This window comes from Spea bombifrons, chromosome 1 (assembly GCF_027358695.1).
Source record: "Spea bombifrons isolate aSpeBom1 chromosome 1, aSpeBom1.2.pri, whole genome shotgun sequence".
NCBI lineage: Eukaryota > Metazoa > Chordata > Amphibia > Anura > Pelobatidae > Spea > Spea bombifrons.
In genome coordinates, this window is record NC_071087.1 from 127,976,586 (window position 1) to 128,001,821 (window position 25,236).

At 37.3% G+C, this 25,236-nt stretch overlaps 1 protein-coding gene across 1 annotated transcript in view; it reads right to left on the reverse strand.

Moving 5' to 3' along the window:
- The window catches only part of KSR2 (kinase suppressor of ras 2), a 156,440-nt gene that overhangs the window by 7,949 nt on the left and 123,255 nt on the right, over positions 1 to 25,236 (reverse strand). The window contains exons 13-16 of the mRNA XM_053473343.1: positions 25,082 to 25,130; positions 24,270 to 24,637; positions 9,934 to 10,030; positions 7,074 to 7,207 (exon numbers count right to left, since the gene is read on the reverse strand). Of these exons, the coding sequence (XP_053329318.1) occupies positions 7,074 to 7,207; positions 9,934 to 10,030; positions 24,270 to 24,637; positions 25,082 to 25,130 (648 nt within the window). The remainder of the gene's footprint in view (positions 1 to 7,073; positions 7,208 to 9,933; positions 10,031 to 24,269; positions 24,638 to 25,081; positions 25,131 to 25,236) is intronic.

Sequence of the window (25,236 nt, forward strand, 5' to 3'; positions counted from 1 at the left end):
GATATCTAGATGGACAGCATTGATAGGGTGCAATTTAATTGTTTAGAGAGAACATAGAAAAAATATCTATGATCAGGGATTGTTTATCTGGAGTCATGTAAAACGCTCCAATTTGAAATGATTATTTTACACTCTGACAGTGACGCTGATCTTGCTGATCAAGACAAAAATTCTGCTACTATTAAATACTGAGGCAGCAAAACGTTAAACATTTTCATGTGAGTTCAGTGAACTGGGGAGAAACAAAAAGATATTCTTTTTTTCTACATTGCAACTTTACACGTAGCTTGTATTTCTCACCATGTGTAATATGAGCTTCATTGTGTTTTTTTGTACACATAGCTGAAAACATAAAAAAGCAAGGCTCACATGCTGCCTTATCAATAACAGAGACATTTCTGGGATTGCATACTAACAAAGTTGTCAATTATTAGATGGTAAGCTGGCCAGGAGTGGACAGAGAGAGAAACTTTGGTGGCATATCATTTTAATGAAGGGCACATATACTGTTACACCAGTTATTAACCCAGAACACCCCAATAAAAGTAGAGGTATGTCGATGAAAGGTGAGGCAAGATGCTCCTTAAGACGTATCTGGAAGTCATGCTTTTTTTTGCAGTGGCATCCTGCCAAATGATCCTGTGTAACAGTGCTCGATGTGAGCACCGGTATGCTGTTATACTAGCAATGCCCGATGACACCACTGGCATTCCCTTCTGACTGACTCCTGCTGGAAGGTCACTGGAGGACAGGAGAGATGAAACAGGGTCTGTCTAGACACTGTCTAGGGTCTGTCTTGCACTGAGCTCTTGAGTACAACCCATTCTGCCAATGTTTGTCTATGGAGATGGCTGCCTATGCACTTGATTTTATACATCTGTTAGCAATGGGTGTGGGTAAAGCAACTAAAGTCAATAATTAGGGGAGGGATGTACACATTCTTTTGGTCAAAGAGTGTATGTATAATATAACTAACTAAACCTTAGTAGTTCATTTTTGCTAGCAGACAACAGTACTATTTGTCTATTCAGATCGTCGGCACACAGAATTTCTTAAACTTTTAGCATGCTGACTAACAGCCTGGTTCCCCTCTTAGATATTGATTGCCAAGTGCCTTCTTTGCCTAACATTCTATTGATCATGAATGCACAGCAGACTTCACAGCTGAAAACATTGACTGTGCAATATATTTTTATTTCCTTGGTTAAATTGGAATACAGATTATTAACACCAAGCTCTCCAAAGGGCAGAGTTTCTACACTGTGACTAGTAGAGAAAAAACACCGCCATAAGTCTGTGCCAACCAATCATTCCTTGTATCATCAACTTTGTCATGATCAGACCTCTCGCTACATCAACCTGTATTATTTTCTAAAATCCATTATTTTAACAAATTGCATTTTTGCCTTCAATATTTTATACATTTCCATTAACTGTATTGTTATTTTTATATTTTTTGGTTCTTTACTCTTTACGCTTCTTCATTTAATGGCAGGGCACTCCTGTAATCAAGTGTATGCACGTCGTATATGAATATCTTCATGTGAAAATGTAGGCTAGCAATAGTACATTTGCAAGTTGAACTCATGCAAACTGATATCTTCTGTGGATTTTGCAAGCACTCACACTGTTTCATGAATAGATTTACCTATCCAAAAAAGATTCAAGCAGGCCAAGTCAAACCAAATACCATATTTGCTCGATTATAAGACGACCCTGATTATAAGACGACCCCCCAAAATCTGAATATTAACTTAGGAAAAAAAGAAAAAGCCTGAATATAAGACGACCCCAAAGGAAAAAAGTTTTACCAGTAAATGTTAATTCATGTAAACTATTTTTTTTAATAAAAGCTATGATTGAGAAAAATATTTTTTTTGTTTTTATTACTTGTATTTTCCAACCTGTCCCCCAGTTACGCACATCTGCCCCCAGGCTTGCCACTCCAATATGGCACTGTGGCCCATGATATGCCTTTTAACCCTCTATATGCCACTGTGCCCCATGGTATGCCTTATACCCCTATATCCCATTCTGGCATTTAGGGGGTTAAAATGCATATTATGGGGCAGAGTGGCATATAGGGAGGTATAAGGCATTTCAGGAGGCAGAGTGGCATTAAGGGAGTTAAAAGGCATTGTATAGAGCACTCTGCCTCCAGAAATGCCTTATACCCCTATATGCCACTCTGGCATTTAGGGGGTTAAAAGGCATATTATGGGGCAGAGTGCCATATAGGGAGGTATAAGGCATTTCAGAAGGCAGAGTGCTCTATTAAATGCCCCCTTGATGCCACTCCAGAAATGCCCTATGCCCCCATTTAACACACACACACCCTATACCCCCATTTAACTAACACACACTCTCTCTCTCTCACCCCTCTCTCCCCCTCTCAGCCCTCTCTTACACTCTCAGCCCTCTCTTAACGGTGCAGCGGGTTGACGTCGCCTTCTGCTGCAGCCGGAAGGAGGTGGAGTTGGCAGCGGGGGTTTGTATGCGTCCGTCGCGTATACTTTCCCCGGCTGTCAGAGATCAGAGTTCCGGTGCGGGGAGCTCTGATCTCTGACAGTCGGGGAAGGTCTACGCGACAGACGCAGACAACCCCCGCTGCTAGCCACACCTCCTTCCGGCTGCAGCGGACGTTGTCTACGCGGATCGCGTAGACGTCAACCCGCTGCCCCGGCAACACAGCAGGAAGCACCGGTAAGTGTGTGTATGATGTGGGGAGGGGGTGAGGCAGGAGGATCCAGGTCCCCTGCAGCGGTGCGGGGGATCTGGATCTTAGTCTCCTAATCAGACCTCTATTTGAGGTCTGATTAGAAGACGACCCCGATTAGAAGACGAGGGATATTTTTCAGAGCATTTGCTCTGAAAAAAACCTCGTCTTATAATCGAGCAAATACGGTATTTGATGTTTTTGCCTTTAGAAACACTTTTGTCAGAAATGATCATCTTTCTCTTTCTGGATAAGGAGGCAAACCACAGAATTGACTTGAACATTTTAGTGATGGACACTACTGTACAAAATGATTGACTTTTACTTTTTTCATGTTTTCTTTTTCTCTTAAATCCACCATGTAACTCAAAACGTTTTAAGATGAATGTGTCTCGGCATTGTCCAGATGTTCCCTGACTTTAGCCAAGGTGATTGATGATACAATATGATTTTCGTGCTGATGTGTTTTTACATCCCATGGAAACAGAAGTCCTTTAAAATGTCCACATTTCACAAGCCTCTTATGAAAGAAGCTTTCTTTTAGGCAAGTGAGTAATTGATTGATTTGTGAAACCCAATATATTGATATAAACATTACTATTAACATTGGAAATTGTTGGGTTTTTAGTTGGGTAATTATTTAAGTATGAATTATTTGGGAGTTTATTTTTATCAGTCTACCCTCTTACTTTACTTATACAATCAATTTTTAAGGAGCACAAAGTTACCCCTTTCCTCTATGGAAGATCAATCTCTCCACTAATCATGATTTTTTCCTTCATCCACCAGGATCTTTAGGATCACCAGGGAATTAAAATAAAACATGGTGGTATGTCTAAAACCAACAGCTGGATTGCTTTGCCTTTCCTCTCTGCATTTGACAGAGTTTCAAATCTCTCAATGAGGTAGCTGCAGAGGGGGCTTGAGGCCCTGTTTTTTTGGTAGGATGGATATCATTCACATATCAGTCAAATGAAAGAACACCTCGGTCTTCCTGGCTTGTGCCATAATCCATTTTTTTCTAAGCGCAAAAGAGATGAGAAGATAATGATATAAAGATGAAGGGGTTAATTAAAGGAAAAGGTGTAAGATATAAGGGGGCGGAAATGAAAAGGGGAGATGTTAATGGACAGGGTATAAAGAAGGTGGAGATAATAGCAAAAAAATCTAACCTTGTTAATAAAGGTGGGCCCAATCCAGGTTATTACCTCACAGAATTCACAGCACTCACCTCAAATTATTCATAGTACTCGCTGCATACCTTGCACAAGGTTGTGTGAATTTCCCCTTGTAGACTCTAAACCATTATTTTAGCCTTCTCATTATCATTTGATTTTTCGCCCCCTTTTACCGATCTCTAAACCCCAAACTGTCTGCATACCTTTCCTGGATGATAGAGCTTCATTACCAGTGGTTTTGCATGTTTGAATGTTTTAGTGCAATGGATAATGACATTTTATTTTAGCTTTCTCCTCATTATTATTATTATTATTATTATACAGGATGGCTGAAATATTGTTATTGTCAGAGAAGGTGTGGATCTCTTTATTCCTACGTGATTCATGGCTCCTCATCCTGCATCCAGCATTAAAACAAAGTACTAGATGACATTAAGCTTTTAAGTTCTGCATAACCTATGCATCTCCTACCCATTTTCTCTTGGCTAATACAGCAATATCACTTTTTCTTGACATTTTCTATACCACCGAGGTTATGAAAGCTTATGTAATACTATTTAATTCCAATTAAATACAAACACTGTTGTTTTGCAATGGGATATAGCTATTACAAAAAAAAGACATCTCCCCAAACAGAAAATTGTTGTGTAAGCCACGGCAGGTCACATTTAGAGGCATAAAAATGACGGCAGAGAGCCATACCATATCTTTACATTGTTATGTGATTGATGTCTTCTCTCCATACATAGAGATTAAATGTAAACAAAGATACATTTATGTCTACAACACTACAATTAAATGGGGTTATTTATTTACCCAGCTGCATATTGTGGGCAAAACCAGTACAAAGAACAGTAATTGAAGCAAAACCAGAATCTCCAGGTGTTCTCTGCTGGAGCCCATTCCTAATTTTGGTCTTGTAGCAGCTCTGATGCCCTATTTAGTTTAACTCACAACCATTAGCATAATGGCCGTTAGATCCTAAAAGCCGTCGTTCATCAAATACAAAGTGTTTTAGGGCTATTTCAGTACATATTGATTAAACTGATTTAAAAGAGTAATAAATTATACTGGGTAAGATGGGCTGCTGCCATTTAGGTAAACATTTGGTTTACCTCTAATATTATTAAACGGATAGTTGCCCCACATTAAAAAAATGTTAAAGAACTGACCCAAATATGGCCCATATCATAATTTATATTGCATTTTTTATAATTATCTATAGATGTCACCTAGAGCTTTACAGATTAATTAGCAGACAATAAAACATTTCATCATTAGCACTTAGTCTTTTTATTTACTGTGATGAACCATAACTATAAAATCACATAACACAAATCCAAGACAGATATAGTAATTATGAAATGTGGGGGTTTCAAAGCAGAGCTGGGAATAATGATAGTACTAAGACCCAGCTGAAAAATCTTCACGCAAATATAATTTGCCCAGTCTGTGTATATACAGTATATACAGTGTACTACATATATATTAGAACTGATGAGCAGAATATGCATATTGATGGTTTCCATCTTTCTACTGACAGTTCGTTGTGAGTGAGGGGAAGAATTTGTTGCCAGTGGGAGTTGGGTAAGCCACGCCATTAAAGTTAATAGTCGCCAGTAACACATCTTCAGGCAATCATCAGCAAGCTTAACAGTCATGCAATTCCTCCCTTTATTGGGGCTATAAATGAAGAGCATTATAGCAGACAGGAGCAAAAAGGAATCCACATTAATGTGGTGAGAAAAACATAAAAAGTAAAAGACAAAAGCAGGGTTTTTTATATCACTACCCATAATCCATCATTCCAAAACACTGCAAAGCTTATTATGTATCTCTATCTCCAACTGTATAACATGTGAACAGGTCACAATATTGCTGATATCATTTAAGTTGTTTATAGTATTTCTATATGCACCCCTTAAGTGTATGTAAGTGTGTATGGGCAGGTGTGTGTGTATGAGCAGGCATTTGTAAGGGAATTGTGTATATATATATATATATATATATATATATATATATATATATTTTGACAATGTTTCCATTTCTGTTTTGGACCTAAAAGCTATAGAATGATTCACTCTAATACACTTTAACTGGGGGGGGGGCGCTATTTAGTATTGTTTTAAATAAAAAAAAATATATATTGTCCTACGAGTCCAGCAACTGTCAAAATGTCTGCCATGAACCATGCCTTTCCCTGTCTTTAAATATATAAGTATGTCGTGTTATTTTTACATATGGAAGCAGATGCCCCAATGACAACCCCTTGTAACCCCTTGACAATATACAAATTATGCCTAGATCAGAATACAGTACAAAAAATTTACTGAGGTGGAGAAATTAAATTGGCTTGGAATTGTTGCTAAGCAACTATCTCTATGACACCCAGAGATAGTAAAATAATAAGTAGTATATTGTCAGATTGTTATTATTTCCCTCCTAGTTGGATGGCCACAGGTTTGCATGGCATAAATTGTAAAGGTAGGTAATGAGGCATTTATATGTCCTTAAAACAAAAAAGAGAAATCTTATTTTCTCTTTGGAACTGTATGTTTAATTATACTGGTATAACATGGAAAATATTTATACTGTATTTGCTTGAATACTCTTCGACCCACCATACATTTCTATTTAACAACGGACTTGAATGTAAAGAAATAAAACTAAAATCTTTTTTTCCAGGTGAACATTATTAAATAGTATCTCTATATATTTATAATTCAACATTCAAAACACATTGTGGCAAAGTGCAAAATTTGGAGCGTCATTGCTTCCAACAGTTGATACACACTGACCATGATAAACAACTGTAATAATCATTTGCAAGTTTCAGTAAAAAAAAAAATAACATTTCATGGGCACACAAAAGTTGTGCAAATTCAAAGTGTGCAAATAGTATATCTTGATTTTTATTCTAGAACACGGTATTATTTTTATTAAATATATATAATTATTATCAAAGCAGTGATCAGAGTGCAAATAATCCCACATAACAGATACATAAAGACAATATATATTTCCCCTGTGTGTACTTTGGGCGTGGAGGACCAGCTGTAGTATTTGTGTTTAGTGACGCCTGGCTTATAAATCCAGTCTCATCTTAATATGTAATGATTTTCACAGAAATCCAATACTATGTACACATTGATATTAAAGATCAGTTTTTGACACAGTACCTGCCTGCCTGCAACACACCGGATATACTGAAGAGGCCAAAGTCTGTGATCACCACCTTCCCATTGTCATAGAAAACATTTTTTGATTTGAGGTCTTTGTGTAGAATCCCCTTGGCATGCAGGTACCCCATTCCCTGTAAGGCAACAGAAAGATATATGAAACAATCAACATTGTGTGATATAAAATAGGTTTTCTATAAAGTTGAACATAAGGTTAGAACTTTCAGGACAAACCTGAGATTACTGAAAATAAATAACTCATCACGCCATTCACTAACGTCATCTTGACAATTTAACTCTAGTTGACGGAATTGCCAGCTTGTAGGAAGTTGCTATCAAAAGCGTAATAACTTCTCTATTCACTGAAATTTGAGTCAAGTTGGTGATTAGGGTTTTTTTTTAAATTGCCAAAATCAACTTGATTCCTCAGGGGTAGGCAAGTTCACCTTCAAGGTTGTATACAGTATGTGCAATATGCATATTGAAGCATCGCAGGAGCTGCAGAACCATCACTGCTTACCCCCTGCCACCTACTGATGCTCTCCTTAAGTTATGATATCATAAAGAATACCCCTAGTAATTGCAGATAGCTCTATGGTGTGTATATTTAAGGCATGTTAGATTTTCCTTGGGGAGTGTCTGTTTAATAAATATTTTCATGTGTCTTGACCAGATCGCTTACAAAGTTCCCAAATGTCAATACAATGAGATATTGGTCTGGATAGTTGTTGTAAAGATGTCAGACTTTGAACACCATGTTTTCATCTATAAGTGTTTTTTAATGAGAAAGAGATGGAATACTTCATCACTCTATTTATTTCATTTATTTCAAGGGTGCAGTCATTGAAACACATTACGATCCCTTTGCAGCTTTCTTTGACTCAAGTGATAAACTTGGAGTTTGCTGTCTCATTTTCTTGTTTGTGAGCACAGACGATCATAACTCAAACATCTTGCCTGACATCTTGTATTTTTACCAGACCATACAGAATAGGATGAGTTTATAGATCAGTGAGCAGATAACTGGGGGAAAACAGAGGTGCTGCAAGCCACAGGATACAGAATGGACTGGCAATGTAAACAGATGTACAGCAAGGGAGTTGGACCAATTAGGCCAATGACATTATTTAGAGATGTGCACAATACAAACAGAATGAAGGAGTAGTGAATCAGTTTCATATTAAATGCTAGATTTTTATAGTTGGCTGAAAAAGCATTATTTAAAAAAATCTTTAGAAGCCTAACTGTTTATTTGATGGAGGTAGTTTTATTTGACACTTTGGCCAGAAATTATGAATGATCGTACATTAGAGAAAACCAAATTTTGACATTAATTACGTATATAGTGTCCACAACAGGAACATACTGTGACCTTTGAACTCCGTAAACTCAGAGAAGCGGATCATTACTGTAGGTGCTGTAATTTGCTCTGTTTCTGATGCATATTGAATAGTATTTTGCCGCAAAACAACCTAGATCCATCAGTGTCAGGGCTTTCATTGTAACCGTTTGAGAAGACCATCCTTTTTTTTGCTTTCAAATATCTCCTGGTATTATAACTACCGTATTTCCTCGATTATAAGACAAGGATTTTTTCAGAGCAAATGCTCTGAAAAATACCCCTCGTCTTATAATCGGTGTCATCTTATAATCAGACCTCAAATAGGTATGACTATGAGACGACTAAGATCCAGATCCTCCACAGAGCTGCTGGATCCTCCTGTCTCCCCCCCTCCGCCCCACTTACCGGTGCTTCTCAGTCCCCGGTGTATCTACGTTATTCGCGTAGAGCTCTACACGCTGCCCTGACTAACCACCGGGCAGCGTGTAGAGCTCTACGCGATTTGCGTACACAACTTCCGCTGCAGCCAGGAGGAGGTGCGGCTAGCAGCGGGGGGTGCCTGCGTCCATCGCGCAGACCTTCCCTGGCTGTCAGAGATCAGAGTTCCCCGGACCGGTGCGGTGAATTCTCTCTGACAGTCGGGGAAGGTCTGCGTGATGGACGCAGACAACCCCCGCTGCTAGCCGCACCTCCTTCCGGCTGCTCTACATGCTGCCCCGGCTACATGACAGGGGACTCAGAAGTTCCGGTAAGTTTGGGGCGGGGGAAGGGAGTGTTAAATGGTGCTCTGAGAAATGCCTTTTAACCCCCCTTAATGCTGCTCTGCCTCCAGAAATGCCTTTTTAACCCTCTATACGCCACTCTGCCTCCTGAAATGCCTTAAACCTCCCTATATGCCACTCTACCCCATAATATGCCTTTTAACCCTCTAAATTCCAGTGGCATATAGGGGTATAAGTCATTTCTGGAGGCAGAGTGGCACATAGGGGGTCAAAAGGCATATCATGGGGCACAGTGGCATATAGGGTTAAAAGGCATATCATGAGGCACTGTGGCATTTAGAGGGTTAAAAGGCATATCATGGGGCACAGTCGCATATAGGGGGTATAAGGCATTTCTGGGGCAGAAGGAAATAAAACCAAAATATTTTTCTCAATCATAGCTTTTATTAAAAAAATAGTTTATATGAATTAACATTTACTGGTAAACCTTTTTTCCTATAGGGTCGTCTTATATTCAGGATTTTTCTTTTTTCCTTAATTAATATTCAGATTTGGGGGGCCGTCTTATAATCAGAGTCGTCTTATAATCGAGCAAATACGGTATATGCCGCCTGCCACAGCACATACCTGTTTTGGTAAGTAAATACATTCATGATACATTTTAAAGGCCCAATGGCATTTTATTAGTAAATACCGAACCCTATAGTGTATATTGTCTTTAATGTGCAACTTATAACATCCTGTTCATACAGATGGGCTTGTGAAACAATTTTGCAATTATTCCGTGTTCACTTACCTTCACAATCTCTTGGGCTATCTGTCTGGTTTTGTTGACATCTAAGACTGTTTTTGCATCTCGGACTACAGAATATAGTGTCCTTCCCTTGCACAGGCTAGAATACAAATAAAAAATACTTGTCAAATCCCCATAACATGTATTTACTGTATTGTTTTTTTAAAGAAATTGCACATTCTAAAGTTAATATGAGTCCTATAGTAAGTCCTATAGTATAGTAAGTGTTACTTCTGTAGTTTTTGTGCCCCAAGTAATGACTGGGGGGGCACTTGGCTTAGCTTAACCCCCTCCTTCTGACAATCGCTACTTTATTTAAAAATGATTTCAAATTTGCCTGGAAACCTAGTATGTAAGAGTTTTTAATCCTGGCATATATCACTTACCTTTTTTCAGCACAAGCAATAAGATGTATATGTATTGATTAAAGATATTAGCTAGCATTAAGATAAAAAGACAATAACTTTCACTATTATATACAGCTATGAAGTATACAGGAAAGTTTTATAATGTTTATTAAGGCACAATTGAGTAGAAGAAATCAAATGTTCAAATGGGAGTTCAACTTGTAAACCTGTGAGTTGAGTTGATCAACAGCAACAAATTAACAGATATAGGAAAGGCTGAACTTGATGGACGCATGTCTTTTTTCAGCCTATATAACTATGTAACTACGTAACTATGTAATATGCGCTCCTGTATTCACACAGACTGTATACTTCTGAGGATGCGGGCATGGGAGGGTTGGTAAGGCACAGATTACTCTACATATGCATTACTACTATGTATGTTGTTCAATAACAAACCTGTGATTTCAAGTATTATCTTAATTTGCTGCCCCCTACATCATTTCACTTAGAAAACTAGAGCTACCTCTATTCACAGGGACTGCTGCTTTAATATATGATCTGCAGGACTGCAACAGAGAGCTTTAAAATAAATCAACCTTTCAAGTTTCAGGTAAACGGCACGCTACATTATAAAATCCCACTGTCCTTCCACAGCAAGCCTAGTCGATTTCCTTCCATTCACTGCGCTCATTAACTCATTCAAAGTGACAGAGAAATAGTTAGTCTTGGCAGAACATCTGAGAAACGTTTTCAGCTGAAAACTTACTCCTGGAACTACAGATGTCCTCATTACAGAAATCTGATACATAGCAGACCAGTTATCAACCAACAATAAACTAGAGAGACCTTTCCACTTCTCACTGCCAACAGCTACACTTGTTTCTTACACCTCTAATTAGAGAGGTTGCACAGCCTGTAATATATCAACACACATAAATGAGCGAGGAGATATGGAGGCTGCACAAAACAAACACAACAGCGCAGAATGTTTTACTTGCAGGAGCTGCAAGCAGACCATAGGAAGATGTTCAGTATATCGCTGTCTCAGATCGTTGGCAAGAACCAAGTTACGTGCCTGTCAGGCAGAGATGTCCTGGTCAACCCTATGGTCCATCATAATTGGTCCGAACTGGCGACAAGTGAGATCCGTAAGATCTATAAAGACCCTAATGGGATCCCCAGTAAAAATAAATAAATAAATAAAGTTGCCTGTACAATGTCATACCCATCCCTCTAGAGATTTAAAATACAATAACATGTTTTTAGAAATTTCAAGATTTAACATTTGTGAATAAATGTTTTTTTTTTTTTTTTAATAATAAAGCAGTGCAACATTTGACAGAATATTTTGACCCTTGAGGGCATACAAAAGGAAGGGTATTTCTGTCCTTGGGAAAATTGCATACATTTTTGTTTTCAGTAGTGGCAGGAAGTAGTAGTCTATAAAATAAATCTTATGTAATATGGCAAAATATATATAATATTTTTTGTGGCTACTCTAAAAATGAAAATTATGGTTATACAAACATATGGCTAGATACCAAAAAAAAAAACTCCTCTCAATAGGGTGAGAAATGCACTATGCATAATTCATACCGTATCCTATTAATGTAATCCAGTATTTAAAGTTAAATACTACTGGCCTGTATTTGCCAAAGATCTACCAGTAGAGAGTGTAGTTCCACTGGGATGGGATTCCACTTTGAAATTATCAATATTGTAACCCTGCCTATATTGACCCTAAAATGATGCAGTGGAACTGGGACATATTTATTTAAATAAACCTACATTACATTATTAGTAATCAGTATCAACTGTCGCTGCTCCACATTTTAAAACTTTAACCCAGAATTTCGCCAGCTTTGCCTGTACAAAAAGACTATGTTTAACACTAATGTTTCAGGCAGTATTGAAGTTTCAATTAGGTATTCACTACAAGTTGATCTATAGGACTAATCTGCACAAATTGCTCTAATGAGCCAGATAATCCCAGGAATTTTTTGATCCTCACAAAGAATCTTTCTTTTTTTTTTACCATGGAATAATTTCACTAAACAAGGTGTATGTCTCGGTTTTTTACATCACAAGCTTAAAACAATCTGAGCATTTAAATATAGAACAGGTTCTTATTGTATGCAAACAAAAGCTTAAGAATCAACTACAGCTAAAGATATTTAAAAAATATATATCTTTTATGAAACATTTCATCTGTCACAATACATTATTTTATATTTAGGAAAAAGTCATGTTAATGAAGCTGTGTTAGAAGGCCACTCTCCACAAATCAAAGTGCCTCATTTTCCACTTGTGAGGAGGCAATGGTCATCACAATGTAAGCAGAGGTAAATAACCCATATCACTCTAGTTATGGTGGGCGAGAGGGACTAGAGAGGCATTACAATTTTCTCCCAACATATAAATTGATTAATCACCCATTATTGAGGTTCCCCAAGAGCGTAATGGACAACGTTAGCTCCTATCTTGATACTTGGGACAGACTAGAAGTAAATTTATGTTGCACAGGTAAGATAAAAAAAACGTTGCATTATTTAACCACAGAGAAAACCAGCATACTTTCTATGGCTCCTGGTCTTGTAGGGGAACAGCCTCGCCTTGTATTATGGGACCTAGCACACTCACTATGGGTATTCTACGCATTCTGTAAAAGTACAAGTGTCCAGTGAAATCTTGATTTGCCTCTGTGCTGTGACCTACAACCCTTGGAAGTTACCTATCCTACTCCAGCCTTAAAATGGTGACCAAATGGCCCCTTTAATCAAAGAAACATAAAAAAATAAAAAGTAAAAGCATGGGCGGTATGATTTGAATTCAATCCTGCAAGATGCATTTTCAGTATTTATCCGGTTAAAGTGGCCATCTGGTCACCTTATCCTACTTATCCCAACTTCCTAAATGCTTACTTGTCTCAGCATGATGGAAGCTGTAGTCCTATAGTGCCAAATTCTCTTATATTTCTATTTTTTTTCAGCAAAGGGCTGTACAAATTATGTCTTAACACAAAAAAACACACCACAAATAAGAACATAAAAATTCACAAGACTTCAGAATCTAGTAAAGTAAAGCTTTATATTCCTACGTAAACCAATTTATTTTACTGGATACAGTATACAGAGAACACCAGAGGTCATACAATTGTGGTTGTGGGGGCAGAGGCCAATTGTATAATTTGAATGATTCTACGGAATATAGTCTCAATACAATACATAACACATAAAAAACTGTTATGGACACACATCTATACGCATATCAAGCTACAGTAAAACAATAAAGTATGCTACTTTTATTAGTCTGAGAAAAGAAAACAAGGTACAAGTAAAACGGTACAAGGAGGACTTATAAAACCATGGCCTATAAATGTCATTTTGTGGACAGTAAAGAGCTTTGTGTCTCTCCCCAAACAGCACTCAATAGTCTGGTAAAAACTTCTGTTGACAGATTAGTTTTTACAAAAACTAAAACAAAACAGTTCTATCTCATTTATAGACGTGTGTATTTTTTTTTATTTCTTTATTCTTACTTTCTTTATAATAATAAAGACATAAATCAACCCAAACAAAATAACAAAATGTGTAAAAATAAGTAGAAATATTATTTCTACTGGGGAGAAGTCAAAAGAAGAAGAGAACTGTTATCACTTTTAGCATGAACATTTATTTAAGTGGCAACATACTCAAGTATAGTCATCCGAAACATTTAATTGTAGAGCTCATGAAGGGAAGTTTCTGGCTTTAAGTAAGCAATGATAACCAAAGGATATCTGACATCTCTGCATTTATGAAAGAATAATGAGCTTTCAAGAGCGGCGCAGTTAGGAGTATATATTTAGAACCATGGGGAGAGAAACATAGGTGTATACAAACACTATATATAGACAAGAGAATTAGGACACTTTACCATTACACCAACAGGGACTTTTATGACATTACATTCTAGATACATAGACATTAATATGTAGTTGGTCACCTTTTGCTGCTAAAACAGCTTCCACTCTTCTGGGAAGACTTTCTACAAGATTTTGGAGTGTTTCTGTGAGAATTTTTGCCCATTCATCCAGTAGAGCATTTGTGAGGCCAGGCACACCCATTAACGTGTGATCTAGTCTGCTTACTTTCAAAAATGGAGAGTCTGCCGAGGATTTCTAACCAACTATAGAAAAACATCGTATACCACTTGAATTTCTGCAGATCTGCTCATCCTGTCCATTTGTGTAGGGTCTCTACTCCCTTCCTAGGCACTCTCCACAGCATCGTCTTTTTTTTTTTTTAAATTATTTTCCTTTTTTCATGTTTATTTCATAAACGTTTGATAAACTAATCACCACATTAAATGTACAAACTAAATAATTTAAATATTCAGTGTTTCAACTGCTTTTCCGATATTAAAACAAGATTTTCATTTCAATGTGCATGAAGTGTGCAAAATGTGGGTGTGTCATTTCAGTGGGTCTAAATTCACCCACAGTAGGAAATGCCTACTTCTTTGGCAGCTTTCTGGATTGTCAATTTTATATTCACTTTATTTCTCGACAAAGGAAGACAACTGCTCTATCATTTAGATTTTACTTAAAAAATGCTTTCAGAGGATTTCATGAATCATGGTGACCTGATCATTCAAATGTCACTAATGGGCTACTTAACATACGTTCTGATAATATGCTGGTATGTACCGACATCTGTGATCATGTTACCTGTGTCCTTCCAGTGAATGGAGCCATAATGCTCTATAACCTATGGCACTGTAACCGTTTGTGCAGATTATAGGCCACACTTTATTCCACTAAATAGGTGCGGCCCATAATCTGGGTTTAGATATTCTCAAAGTCTCCCTACCTTCTCCGTCGACTGCTTCTGTGTCCCTGTCTCCTTTACTGCAGTTCAACTTTTTTGTGTCTTCTTGTTCTTCCCTCTTCTTTCTTATGCCTCCTGTCTTCATTCACTTTTCCCCATGTCTTCTGTCTTGGCCCTCTTCTCTGTGAACTAGGCCTCCCAGAGGGTTTCCGCAAAACAACGGGGCCTCTAGACACGCCCTCTCTCCCGATTGAAGGAACGGGAAGAGCCTTTTCCCCGTGACTCTGCTGCAGAAGTACTCCAGAGAATGAGAAGTGCAGAAACACTTCTCTTTCTCCACATATCTGTCTGCATTATTCTGGCAGTACTTCTGCAAGATAGCAGAGTCACAATGACAGCCTCTCCTCTATTCCTCAAATTGCAGGAGGCCCGGAGGCCCCACCCTTTTGTGGAGGTGCGCAGGCATGGTCACGAAGAAGTCGACGAAGACAGAAGAAAGCAGAAGAACAAGAAGATGCAAGAGAAGAAGCAAAGCTGCAGGAAAGGAGACAGGGACACGGAAGCTGTCAGCAGAGAAGTTAGGGAGACATTGAGAGGGAGTTTGACAAACTATGAACGATATATATATATATATATATATATATATATATGCAAAAAGAGAGAGACATAGGCATACATATATGCATATACTATTTTATGGTAAGTAAACAATACATGGAGATTATGGTTTCCTATCAAGGACATTTCTCTTTATTGAAATTCACTGTATTGATAAAAAAAAAAAAACCCTGAAAACTGACAAAGTCACCTATACAACATTTGTCATTATAACCAACAAGCGAGTAGCATTCACATTTAGACAAGTGAATAAACACAAACAAATGTGAAGCACTGTGTCATGTCATCGGGATAACTAAAGAAGGAAATGAAGAAAAGGAACAATAGGTAGAGCAACAACATTTCTACAAATTAATCAATGCTGTGCATGGAGGAAAAATGTATACGCAGAATGAAGCGTGAGAGGGAAGGAGGGAGAGGTGCAGACAGTTGGGGAGAGGAGGAAATGTTTACCACGGAATCTAATGTGCTGTCATTCATATAATGAGTTTCTTCGCCATTTCATCTCATCCATTAGTTTTGCCAACATGACAACCAAGTACAGACTGGTGTCATAATAAAGATTAACGACCACTTCCGCCCTGCCAAGGTAATAGAAATCATCAAGAAACCAAAGGGTCGAAAAGAACAGAAACTAGAGTGGGCCAAAATGACTAAAGAAACTATATATATATGTGTTACCTCTGCTGTATGTTCCATAGCAAAGTGTCAACATAAGGATCAACAGAGTTACTGAATGTTGTGGTCCAAAACTCTCAAGATAACGGTAAGGCATAAAGGTAATGCACTGCAGAATATCACATTGATAATATATCTCATGATTTCTGAAGCACACATCAGAAAAGAAAGGGAATGAAAATACCACATAATAGTTTAAAGGTTTTCAAGCCACACATCTTGAACGTGACTTTATGTGTGTCTCCTTTCCATGATGTATCTCTACTGGTACCAGAGAAGCCTTTTGGCCAATATATCACATGGATTCTTTTCTGGTTGGCTGGCAAACTGACCATTGGTTGACAAATATTTACTTCTAAAAGCTGCCACCTAAAATTAAATTTAAGTAAAAAAATTTAGACTCAAGACTACACAGTATTTAGAACACAAAATCAAGTATGTTTATCATTCTGTGAATGTAAAGAGCAGTAGATTAAAACCGGTATAGAATACGGCTGGGGAAGGTCCCTCTGGGTTTTAATCCCATCAGGGAATGCTTTACGCTCTACAGGGACCTCCATTCCTAATGTATTCATACCAAAAGTACCCAGATTATGTCTGTAGACTACTTGTGAAATTATATGTCTACAGTATATATTATATATATTATACTTTTATTATACTGTAAACTAAATCTGGTAGTGCTCATACAAATATACCTTCATATATTTTTTCCCGCCTGGAGAAACTGACTGTGTCCGTACAATGAATAAGTGAATCAGTGAGATTTCTAGAAAGTCATCGGACCAAACACAGAAGTAATGTGGAAAATAAAAAGGAAAACAAAAATCTGAATGTCTGAAGTGGCTGGTGATATACTTTGCAGGATATAAAAGCGCGTCACTTGTTTCAGTGGTCGCATGCCACACTTTTACGTTAAACCACATTTACTGAACATTACCTCCGACACTGGTAACTGTTTATATTAACTATAAGGTAGCTGAATGTGTAGGGTTGGTAAGTCCATACTAAGTACCACTTTGATGGAACTTTAAAGACTTTAGCTTCTCTCCAATATACGATGTTACTGCCGGTGCATGTTTGGCACATGAGCACTTTTTTAAGAGAAGCTTAAAACATCTACTTGTGGCTGATTTACAAGGCAGATCAATTCCTGTGTTAGAATATATGCACTGATCTGCATAAAGGAAAATGCACTGGAGACCACATTTGAGTAGAACCAGGCAGGGGGGGCAAGGAAAATGAGAAATGAGAAATCGCAGGCAACTTTCGATACACATTCTCACTGCAGCAAAAGCTTTTAACAGCTACAAACTGAAAATCCCTAAACAGCTTATCCCTGGATCAGCTCATTACTCTTACAGAGCAGAATGATAAATTTGAGAACACGGCTAGTTTGGCTTTCAATTCAGTAACACATATGTATGAGATATATGGGGCCTATATGTTAAACCAGCCATGAGGCAAGTGGAGGAGTGAGTTTAGGATTGTTGCTGTAGTAAGGAACACAGTTAAAACCACTCTGAGATGGGACACCAAATAGTTTGTATTCTGTTTTGAACCTATTCTCAGTTTGTGCCTTTTTATATTGCTTTCTCAGTCTCATGGCTGGAAAGACATCCCAGGGGAACGCGATTACATGGATTGTAACACTTGGCTTGTCCAGCAGAGCCATGTTAACTTGCCTATTCGTACCTTTGTATAGCATTTTAATTAATCAAAATAAACAGCAAATAGGGTCTGGTACTATTCACACACTACACATATAGTCACTGATGAGGAATTGACAAAATACTTGATATTAAGACCGATACCATAGAAATTATGATAAGTGTTAAAATCAGAGTGCATGGCAAACACCTAAAGCAATGGGTGATAAAACATGACTACTGTCACCCTGTAGCGTTTCCAAACAATTAATATGACACAAAGATTGTTTATTCACAAACCGATGGCCACACCTTTAAAAGGGCAATGGATTTGTATTACCGAAGATGACAAAACTCTTCATCATTGAAATAATGGTGAAAATCCTTAAAACTGCTGTTTCAGTATATCATACACTATGCTACACATCAATATCCCAGCTTTTATTGTTTGTATAGCTTGTTTAATGTTAGCATGATTGGTAGTCAATATATTCTGTTATTCAAGTTTAACTCAAGTCCCATTTTAGTTTCTTTGAAGGTGATATAAGATCTGGTTCTATACACCAAGAATAATGTTTTAAAAAACACATTCATCTTTAATGTTAGATTTACATATTCTGATTGATGCTAAAGAAAAGGGTTTCGATAATAATTGCCATATTGCATAAATGCATATAAAGACTTAGCGTTGGCTTGTTTTGATTCATTACCAAGGCTGATTTACTCCTATAACCTCTTATTGATCGAGGGATAGATTATTCTCTCCTTATCAATCTGTCTTACTATTTACCTTGACTGGTCGCCAATATGTCTTTAACTTCAGATTAATGACCTTCATTACAATAAATACTGCTAAGAGATAACCACTGATAAAAGGAAGAAATAGTCTATAAAAAAGACGGAAGATCTAGCAGTTGTTATTTAAGAAGAGGAGTATGAGATGTGAAATGGATTTTCATATATTTCTGCAAAAAAAGGTAAAGCAATACCATTTAAAAATGCCATCATTTCCCATTAATATGATGAAAGATGACTTAAAAGGCAAGCATTTGTTTCAAGAAAAGTAGCTGGCATTTTTTCAAAAAGGTAAAAATACTTAAAAAAAATAAATTGTATTTTGTTTTAAGAAATATTGTAAATACTGTTATACATAAGCTCCAGGTGTTCTAGCATAATTAAGTTGATTTATAAAGAACTACATTCTGTGATATTTTTTTAATCCAGTGTAGTTTTCTTTTTCTTTCTTTTTAGATATATTTGGTTAAAAAGTTAAGGACTACTTTACTGTAGCAGAATCTAGTGATGTGGGGCAAAGTCTACATAACAATTACCTTCTCTCCCTGATCTCACCTTCCTTCTTCTTTCTCCATTGATTCAAACATTAATTAACTCCCACTAAGACGGAGGAACGATTCAGTGGTGAGGAGTAATCATTTGACAATAACTCAAAATGGTTCCTCTCACAGTCAAGACTGCTGCTGGTAAATGGCATTTAAAGTACATAAAAATGGTTATTCAAATCTGTAAATATCATTAAATGGTTTCTTAAGTACACAGAACTGTAAAAAAATGTTAGGTTTGGAAAAGCATTGGATGCATTTAAAGTTTGTTGTATAAATAAGTAATCTTTGGTCCTAAGCCTAATGTACAAATGTAAATGCAGTGAGTTGGCCACTAAATGACTATCCTTGGGAACTCTGAGGGTTTGACCCTGAGCCTCAGGATTTTTTCCCCAATTTTAGGGTCTCAGGGTGAAGGAGCAGATTCTCAGGGTCACACAGTCCGAAGCACTCCATCGCAAGGTCTTTACAGATGCCTGGCATATAATTTGCCAGGTTTCCCTATCGTTATATCTATTTCAATTCTGGGTGCAGGCCGGCACAGGTCCTGGAAATGCGCAGAGGAGAGCTGGGATTCTGACCTGCCACTCCTAAAGCCGCTCCATGCCTCAACCGTCGTGTATCTAAGAACAAAAGCCAGCCGGTAAGCAGGCTAAATTATAAAAATTATGTAGTACATATAAGATGCAATACAAAATTATTAGTCCAGATTGTTATGATTACAATATAAGTTAAAACCATCCACAAGCTATTTTTATAAGTTATATTAATTTGGTTAATTATAATTTATAATTACTGCTTCTGGATGGTTATAGCTTATATTGCACAGATACAATTTGCCATGTGGACTATTGCATCTTATATGGACAGTTATTAAACAATATAGCCCCCCTCTTACTCTCTACCCCCTCCCTCCCCATGCTCTATCTTTTCTCCCCCCACCTCCCTATCCACCATCTTCTCTCTCCCTCCATCCTCATCCACCACCTTCTCTCTCCCTCCATCCCCATCCACCACCTCCTCTCTCCCTCCATGCCCTTCCACCACCTCCTCTCTCCCTCCATGCCCTTCCACCATCTTCTCCCTCCCTCCCCATGCATAATGCACCTCATCTTCTCTAGTGTTCATAGCAAAGGTCCCGGGGTGTGCTGGGTGCAAGTGAATTTCTCCCACACATCTAGCTCTGAATGCTCCCCTCCACCCTGATTTTTCTTCCTACGCTTGTGACCTGTACCATTATCCACCCAGTTGATATGTAGTCAATGAATTAATAAAAAAGCAAGAGTTAATTGTAATTAACTTTGAATAGTATTTCCAGATGTGAATACAATCTATTTAATTTTATAAGATGTCCTATAACACCAGCCATGCAAATATATTATTATCTCATCACTGCCACCTTCCTTTAGCAATTTAACATTAAATCACTGCATTTCCCGTGTGTACCATAATTTTGCCTATTACTTTAATGCGCTCATAGGTGATATGCTAACAGTCTTCATGGCAGAAAGCTTATGGGGTTTTAGGTTTATTACACGCTTACTTGTCACTGATTTTTTCATTGAGATTAATGTAAACCATCTAGAACTCATTAGGGGCAAAACTATTAGTTAATGCAATTGAATTTATTCATAGAGGTGACGTTTGTCTCATTCTGCATATATATTTAATTGTATGTATAAATGCACAGGAAAAATTAAGCCTTTCATGGCTCTCCATATTTGCTAATAATACACAGTATGGTAAGTCAATTTGAGTATCAGCTGTCACTGGCAGGAACGCTATACATACTTCGAGCGGGATCGCAAGAGCCAATGATCGCGCTAGGAAATTATCAGTAAGCATCTAGGGATTGCTAGAAAACATTTGAGATTCTTCTTCCAGATGCCTATCTGGGAAATTAACACAACCATATTTTCTCACCTAATTGAGCTGTGCTATCTGGATTGGTAATTTTCTAAAATAAATAGTACCAGGTTCTTCAGGCCATCACTCACGGTGGCATAAACTTAAATTCACTGCATACTTGCAGATGTCATAGTTCAAACCAGCTAGAGCCTTGCTAAGGTCTAATGCTTCTTGATAAGCACTGGTTTAGAGAGGAAACAAGTTAGATGTCTAATCCAGAAATTTAAAACACTCCAAGAGATCACAAGCAGACAATGCCAGATATACATTTGTCTTCATGCCACTACTTCTTATTGCACTCCCACCACTTCCAATGGCCTTGTTGTTACTGGAATTCCAAGAGTGCTATTGTCTAAATTTTTGTCATGTATTTTGATGGCCAATTTTGAAGGTTTATATGGGATAACATTGCCAAAATCATACACTAGAAAATTCCACCAGTTAAAAACGTAAAATTCTCTGAAAATACCATTTGTATGACTTAAAAATCCAGAAGAGCTATTCAACTTGTGTTTGTTTCATTATAGTCTCATTACCCGATTCAAACTGTAAAGGCGAAGGAGAAGTATGTAGGTAATATCAGAGATGCTGCACATCTTGACATTAGTAGGTCTTTATTAAGCTGACCTAAGGAAATTTTATGGGTGACTTTACCCCACAGGGAAGCTGCTGAGAGATTATTTTAGATTGTTACTGCTAAACATTTTCCCTAATTTTAAGAAACTATAGCAGCCATTAAACAGGACATTAAATTCATAAAAATCCAACAAGAGGTCAAAGTAGTTTAAGTACCATAATCATCAAAATAATAAAATATAAAGTTTGATAGCAAGGTCTAGCGTGTGCATACAATAGCATGTTTTGGTGGAACATATTTCTACAGTTACAATTGCACATTTATCCATTTAAATTCATTAAAGGATTCAATAACATAAAAGGGAAGTGTATTTCAGAGAAGCAAAAATGCCTGGACAAGACCTCATAGCTGTAACCTGGAAGGACAGCTCCTAGATCAGATGTATTTGTAATATGAAAAAATACTTTATTGAAATGGCAGTGGAAAAATTGAGCAGCCTTAAAAAAATTGTTGTATGGTTAATATAATTCACATGTTTAATAATTATGATATAAATCAAAGCAAACAAATATCTAAAACTAGTAACATAAGCCAAAGCCTGCCTCTTAACAGCAATTCCTTCGAAATATGCTATGTATTTTATTGTTCAATGACAAGCACAACAGGGTAGGAGAAACTGGAAAAAATATCATTGTAAGAGCAAGGAGGACAGGTAATATATAATTCTCAAACAGTGATCATATGTGTTTCACTCTTCCATGACATAAAAGACTTGACTTCCCCATGGGCAGCTGTCAGTCAGCTGCCTGTCTCCTGGATCGGTAAGCACAGTAAGAAGAATGACTGCCTTGGGAATGCATCTCGGTGTTCAACAACAAAACCTTGATCTATTACTTTGATCAGGTCCCTTCTTTTCAGGTGTTACCTGCCGGGATAACTTTTCAGGTATTTCTCACTTTGAAAAATTTGTCAAGGAATGAAAACAGCAACAAACATGACAACGGTTTGTCAAAATATATGGCATAATGTTAATGGTATTATCTAGGGTGCTGTAGCTCCCCAAGTAGAATATATATATACTTTATATATATATATATATATATATATATATATATATGCAAAAATTCTCTTTGATAAATGTTAAAAGAAAGAATACTCATGAAACAGACACCATATGTTGTACTACAATTTAAGCAAATTAATCAGCTGCCTAAAAAAGATCATAGACAGATCAACAAGTACCTTAAACCAATGGCAGATTTAGTAGCTATTCTTCCTGTAATTATTGTAATTGGAAACATAGCATGAAAGCCCAGTTGGCTTTATTGTCCATTCCACAAACCTCTCAGTTAAATTACTTTCCAATGTAAAATGTTCATACAATAAATGGATATAGTGCATATAATAACAAAGTTAACAAATCAACTGCTGACTGATGCTGTTGAAAATGTTATAATGTCTCTGGTGATTTTTATATGCTATTATCATGTACAGCATATCAGGCCGGACTGCATCACATCATCACACAGTGTACTGCAGCACCAAACGGCTCCAGAGCCTTTGGTTTAAATTATGAGATAATTTATAAGAGCATTAAAGTAATTATACTTAAACATCACACAATACAGCAGACAGAACTTTTGCAAAAGGGCAAAACTTCCGTGCATGTTTTCTCCCACGAATAGAGGAGCAGGGGAGATGGTGTGCCTGGGGCCTCAGCCCTTTTTGGAGACGTTCACCATGAGGCCATAACCAGTTCTCAACAGAGTAGCAGACAAAGAAAAAACACATTTTTGAACAACAGATGAAGAAAAAAGAAAGAAGACAGAAGATACAAGAGAAGAAGTGGAGCTGCATGGTAAAGAGACAGGGACACGAAGGCTATCAGCAGAGAAGGTAAGGAGACGTTCAGAGAGATTGTGAGAGACTGAATGAGTGAGAGAGTGTGAAAGAGCATGAGAGAGTGAATGAGGGTGAGTGAAAAAAACAATAAAATTCAAACAAAAATTTGTAACTCTTTGCTTTCTTTTTGTTTGTGTTGTTGAGGGTCCCTCCTCTTTTTGGTAATTCATACGAATGAAAATGTTAATTTGTTCAAATTTGAAAGCACAAGTCTTATAATCAGTTAAATAAAGTGCCTATGAGCAACACAAGAAAAAAATACAGCAAGAGGAAGAATGGAACTCAAGGGTCTTCACGGAAAAAACACCTTAACTTCTGCCTGCAGCTGGCATTAAATCCTGAAAAACAGGCTACATTTCATAATTTACACTTCTTTCCACAAAATGCACCAGAATTTATTTTTCATGAATACCCTTGAGTATGTGCGTGTAAAATGATGTTCTGTGTAATATCAGTGCATTACACACAAGGGAGTTCTTTGATAATTGCATATGAGAGACTGAGATTACCTGGTGATAATTGCTAGGTGTGGGGGATTCATACAGGCTCCCATGAACAGAACCACATTTTCATGCCGTGTCTGCCGGTAAGCCATGACTTCTCGCTTAAAGGCTTTCAGTTGGTCTTCGTTGTCCCTTTCAATATCAATGAGCCTAATAGCCACTTCTCCATGCCAACGCCCATGGTACACCAGACCAAATCGTCCTTTGCCAATCATTTCCCCGATCTCCAACTGCTCGTATGGGATATTCCACTCTTGCAGGAATATGCTGGTTTGACTGGCTTTGCGAGGGAAGTTTCTAGCTGATAGCAGCAAATGATTCATTTCCTCAAAGTCGTCCTCTGACTCCTCTGCTCGTTCATTGCCATCTTCATTCTGGTGAAGTGAAGGTGAGAATAAATATTTTCCCATAGAATAATATTTATTTCAATGCCTAATACAAATTTAATTTAGCAATTGTGCATTTAAATGCGTTGTAGGGGGTTGGGAGTGTTTTTTTTTTCCCCTGAAAGAACGGCTAGACTGTCACTGCATAATGGACAATGCTATTGAAAAGTTGGCTTTTAAGAACTCTTGCTGGTTTAATGATGATATATACAAAACTGCTTCACTGTATGTTTATAAGCAAGGGGTAAAGCTTATATTGAGCAGAATCCACCTAAAAAATCACTGGTACCTATTCAATATCACAACGTTATTTTACCAGCCATATGTAGTAACAGGATATGAGGTACATATTGTATTATATGTGATACATATTATTATTAATAAAAATGGAAAACAACTTTCAACATTTGTTGAATTTTCGACCATCTTTACCTCAGAGGTTGGTTCCACTTCAATTTGAAGTACAGGATTTCCTTCATTACTGGAATTCAAAAATAAAAAAAACACATTTACCGAAATCTAGCCGTTCTCATGAGATCTCATCAATTAACTACCATCCATTTATTACTGTAGGGTCATAGCAAATT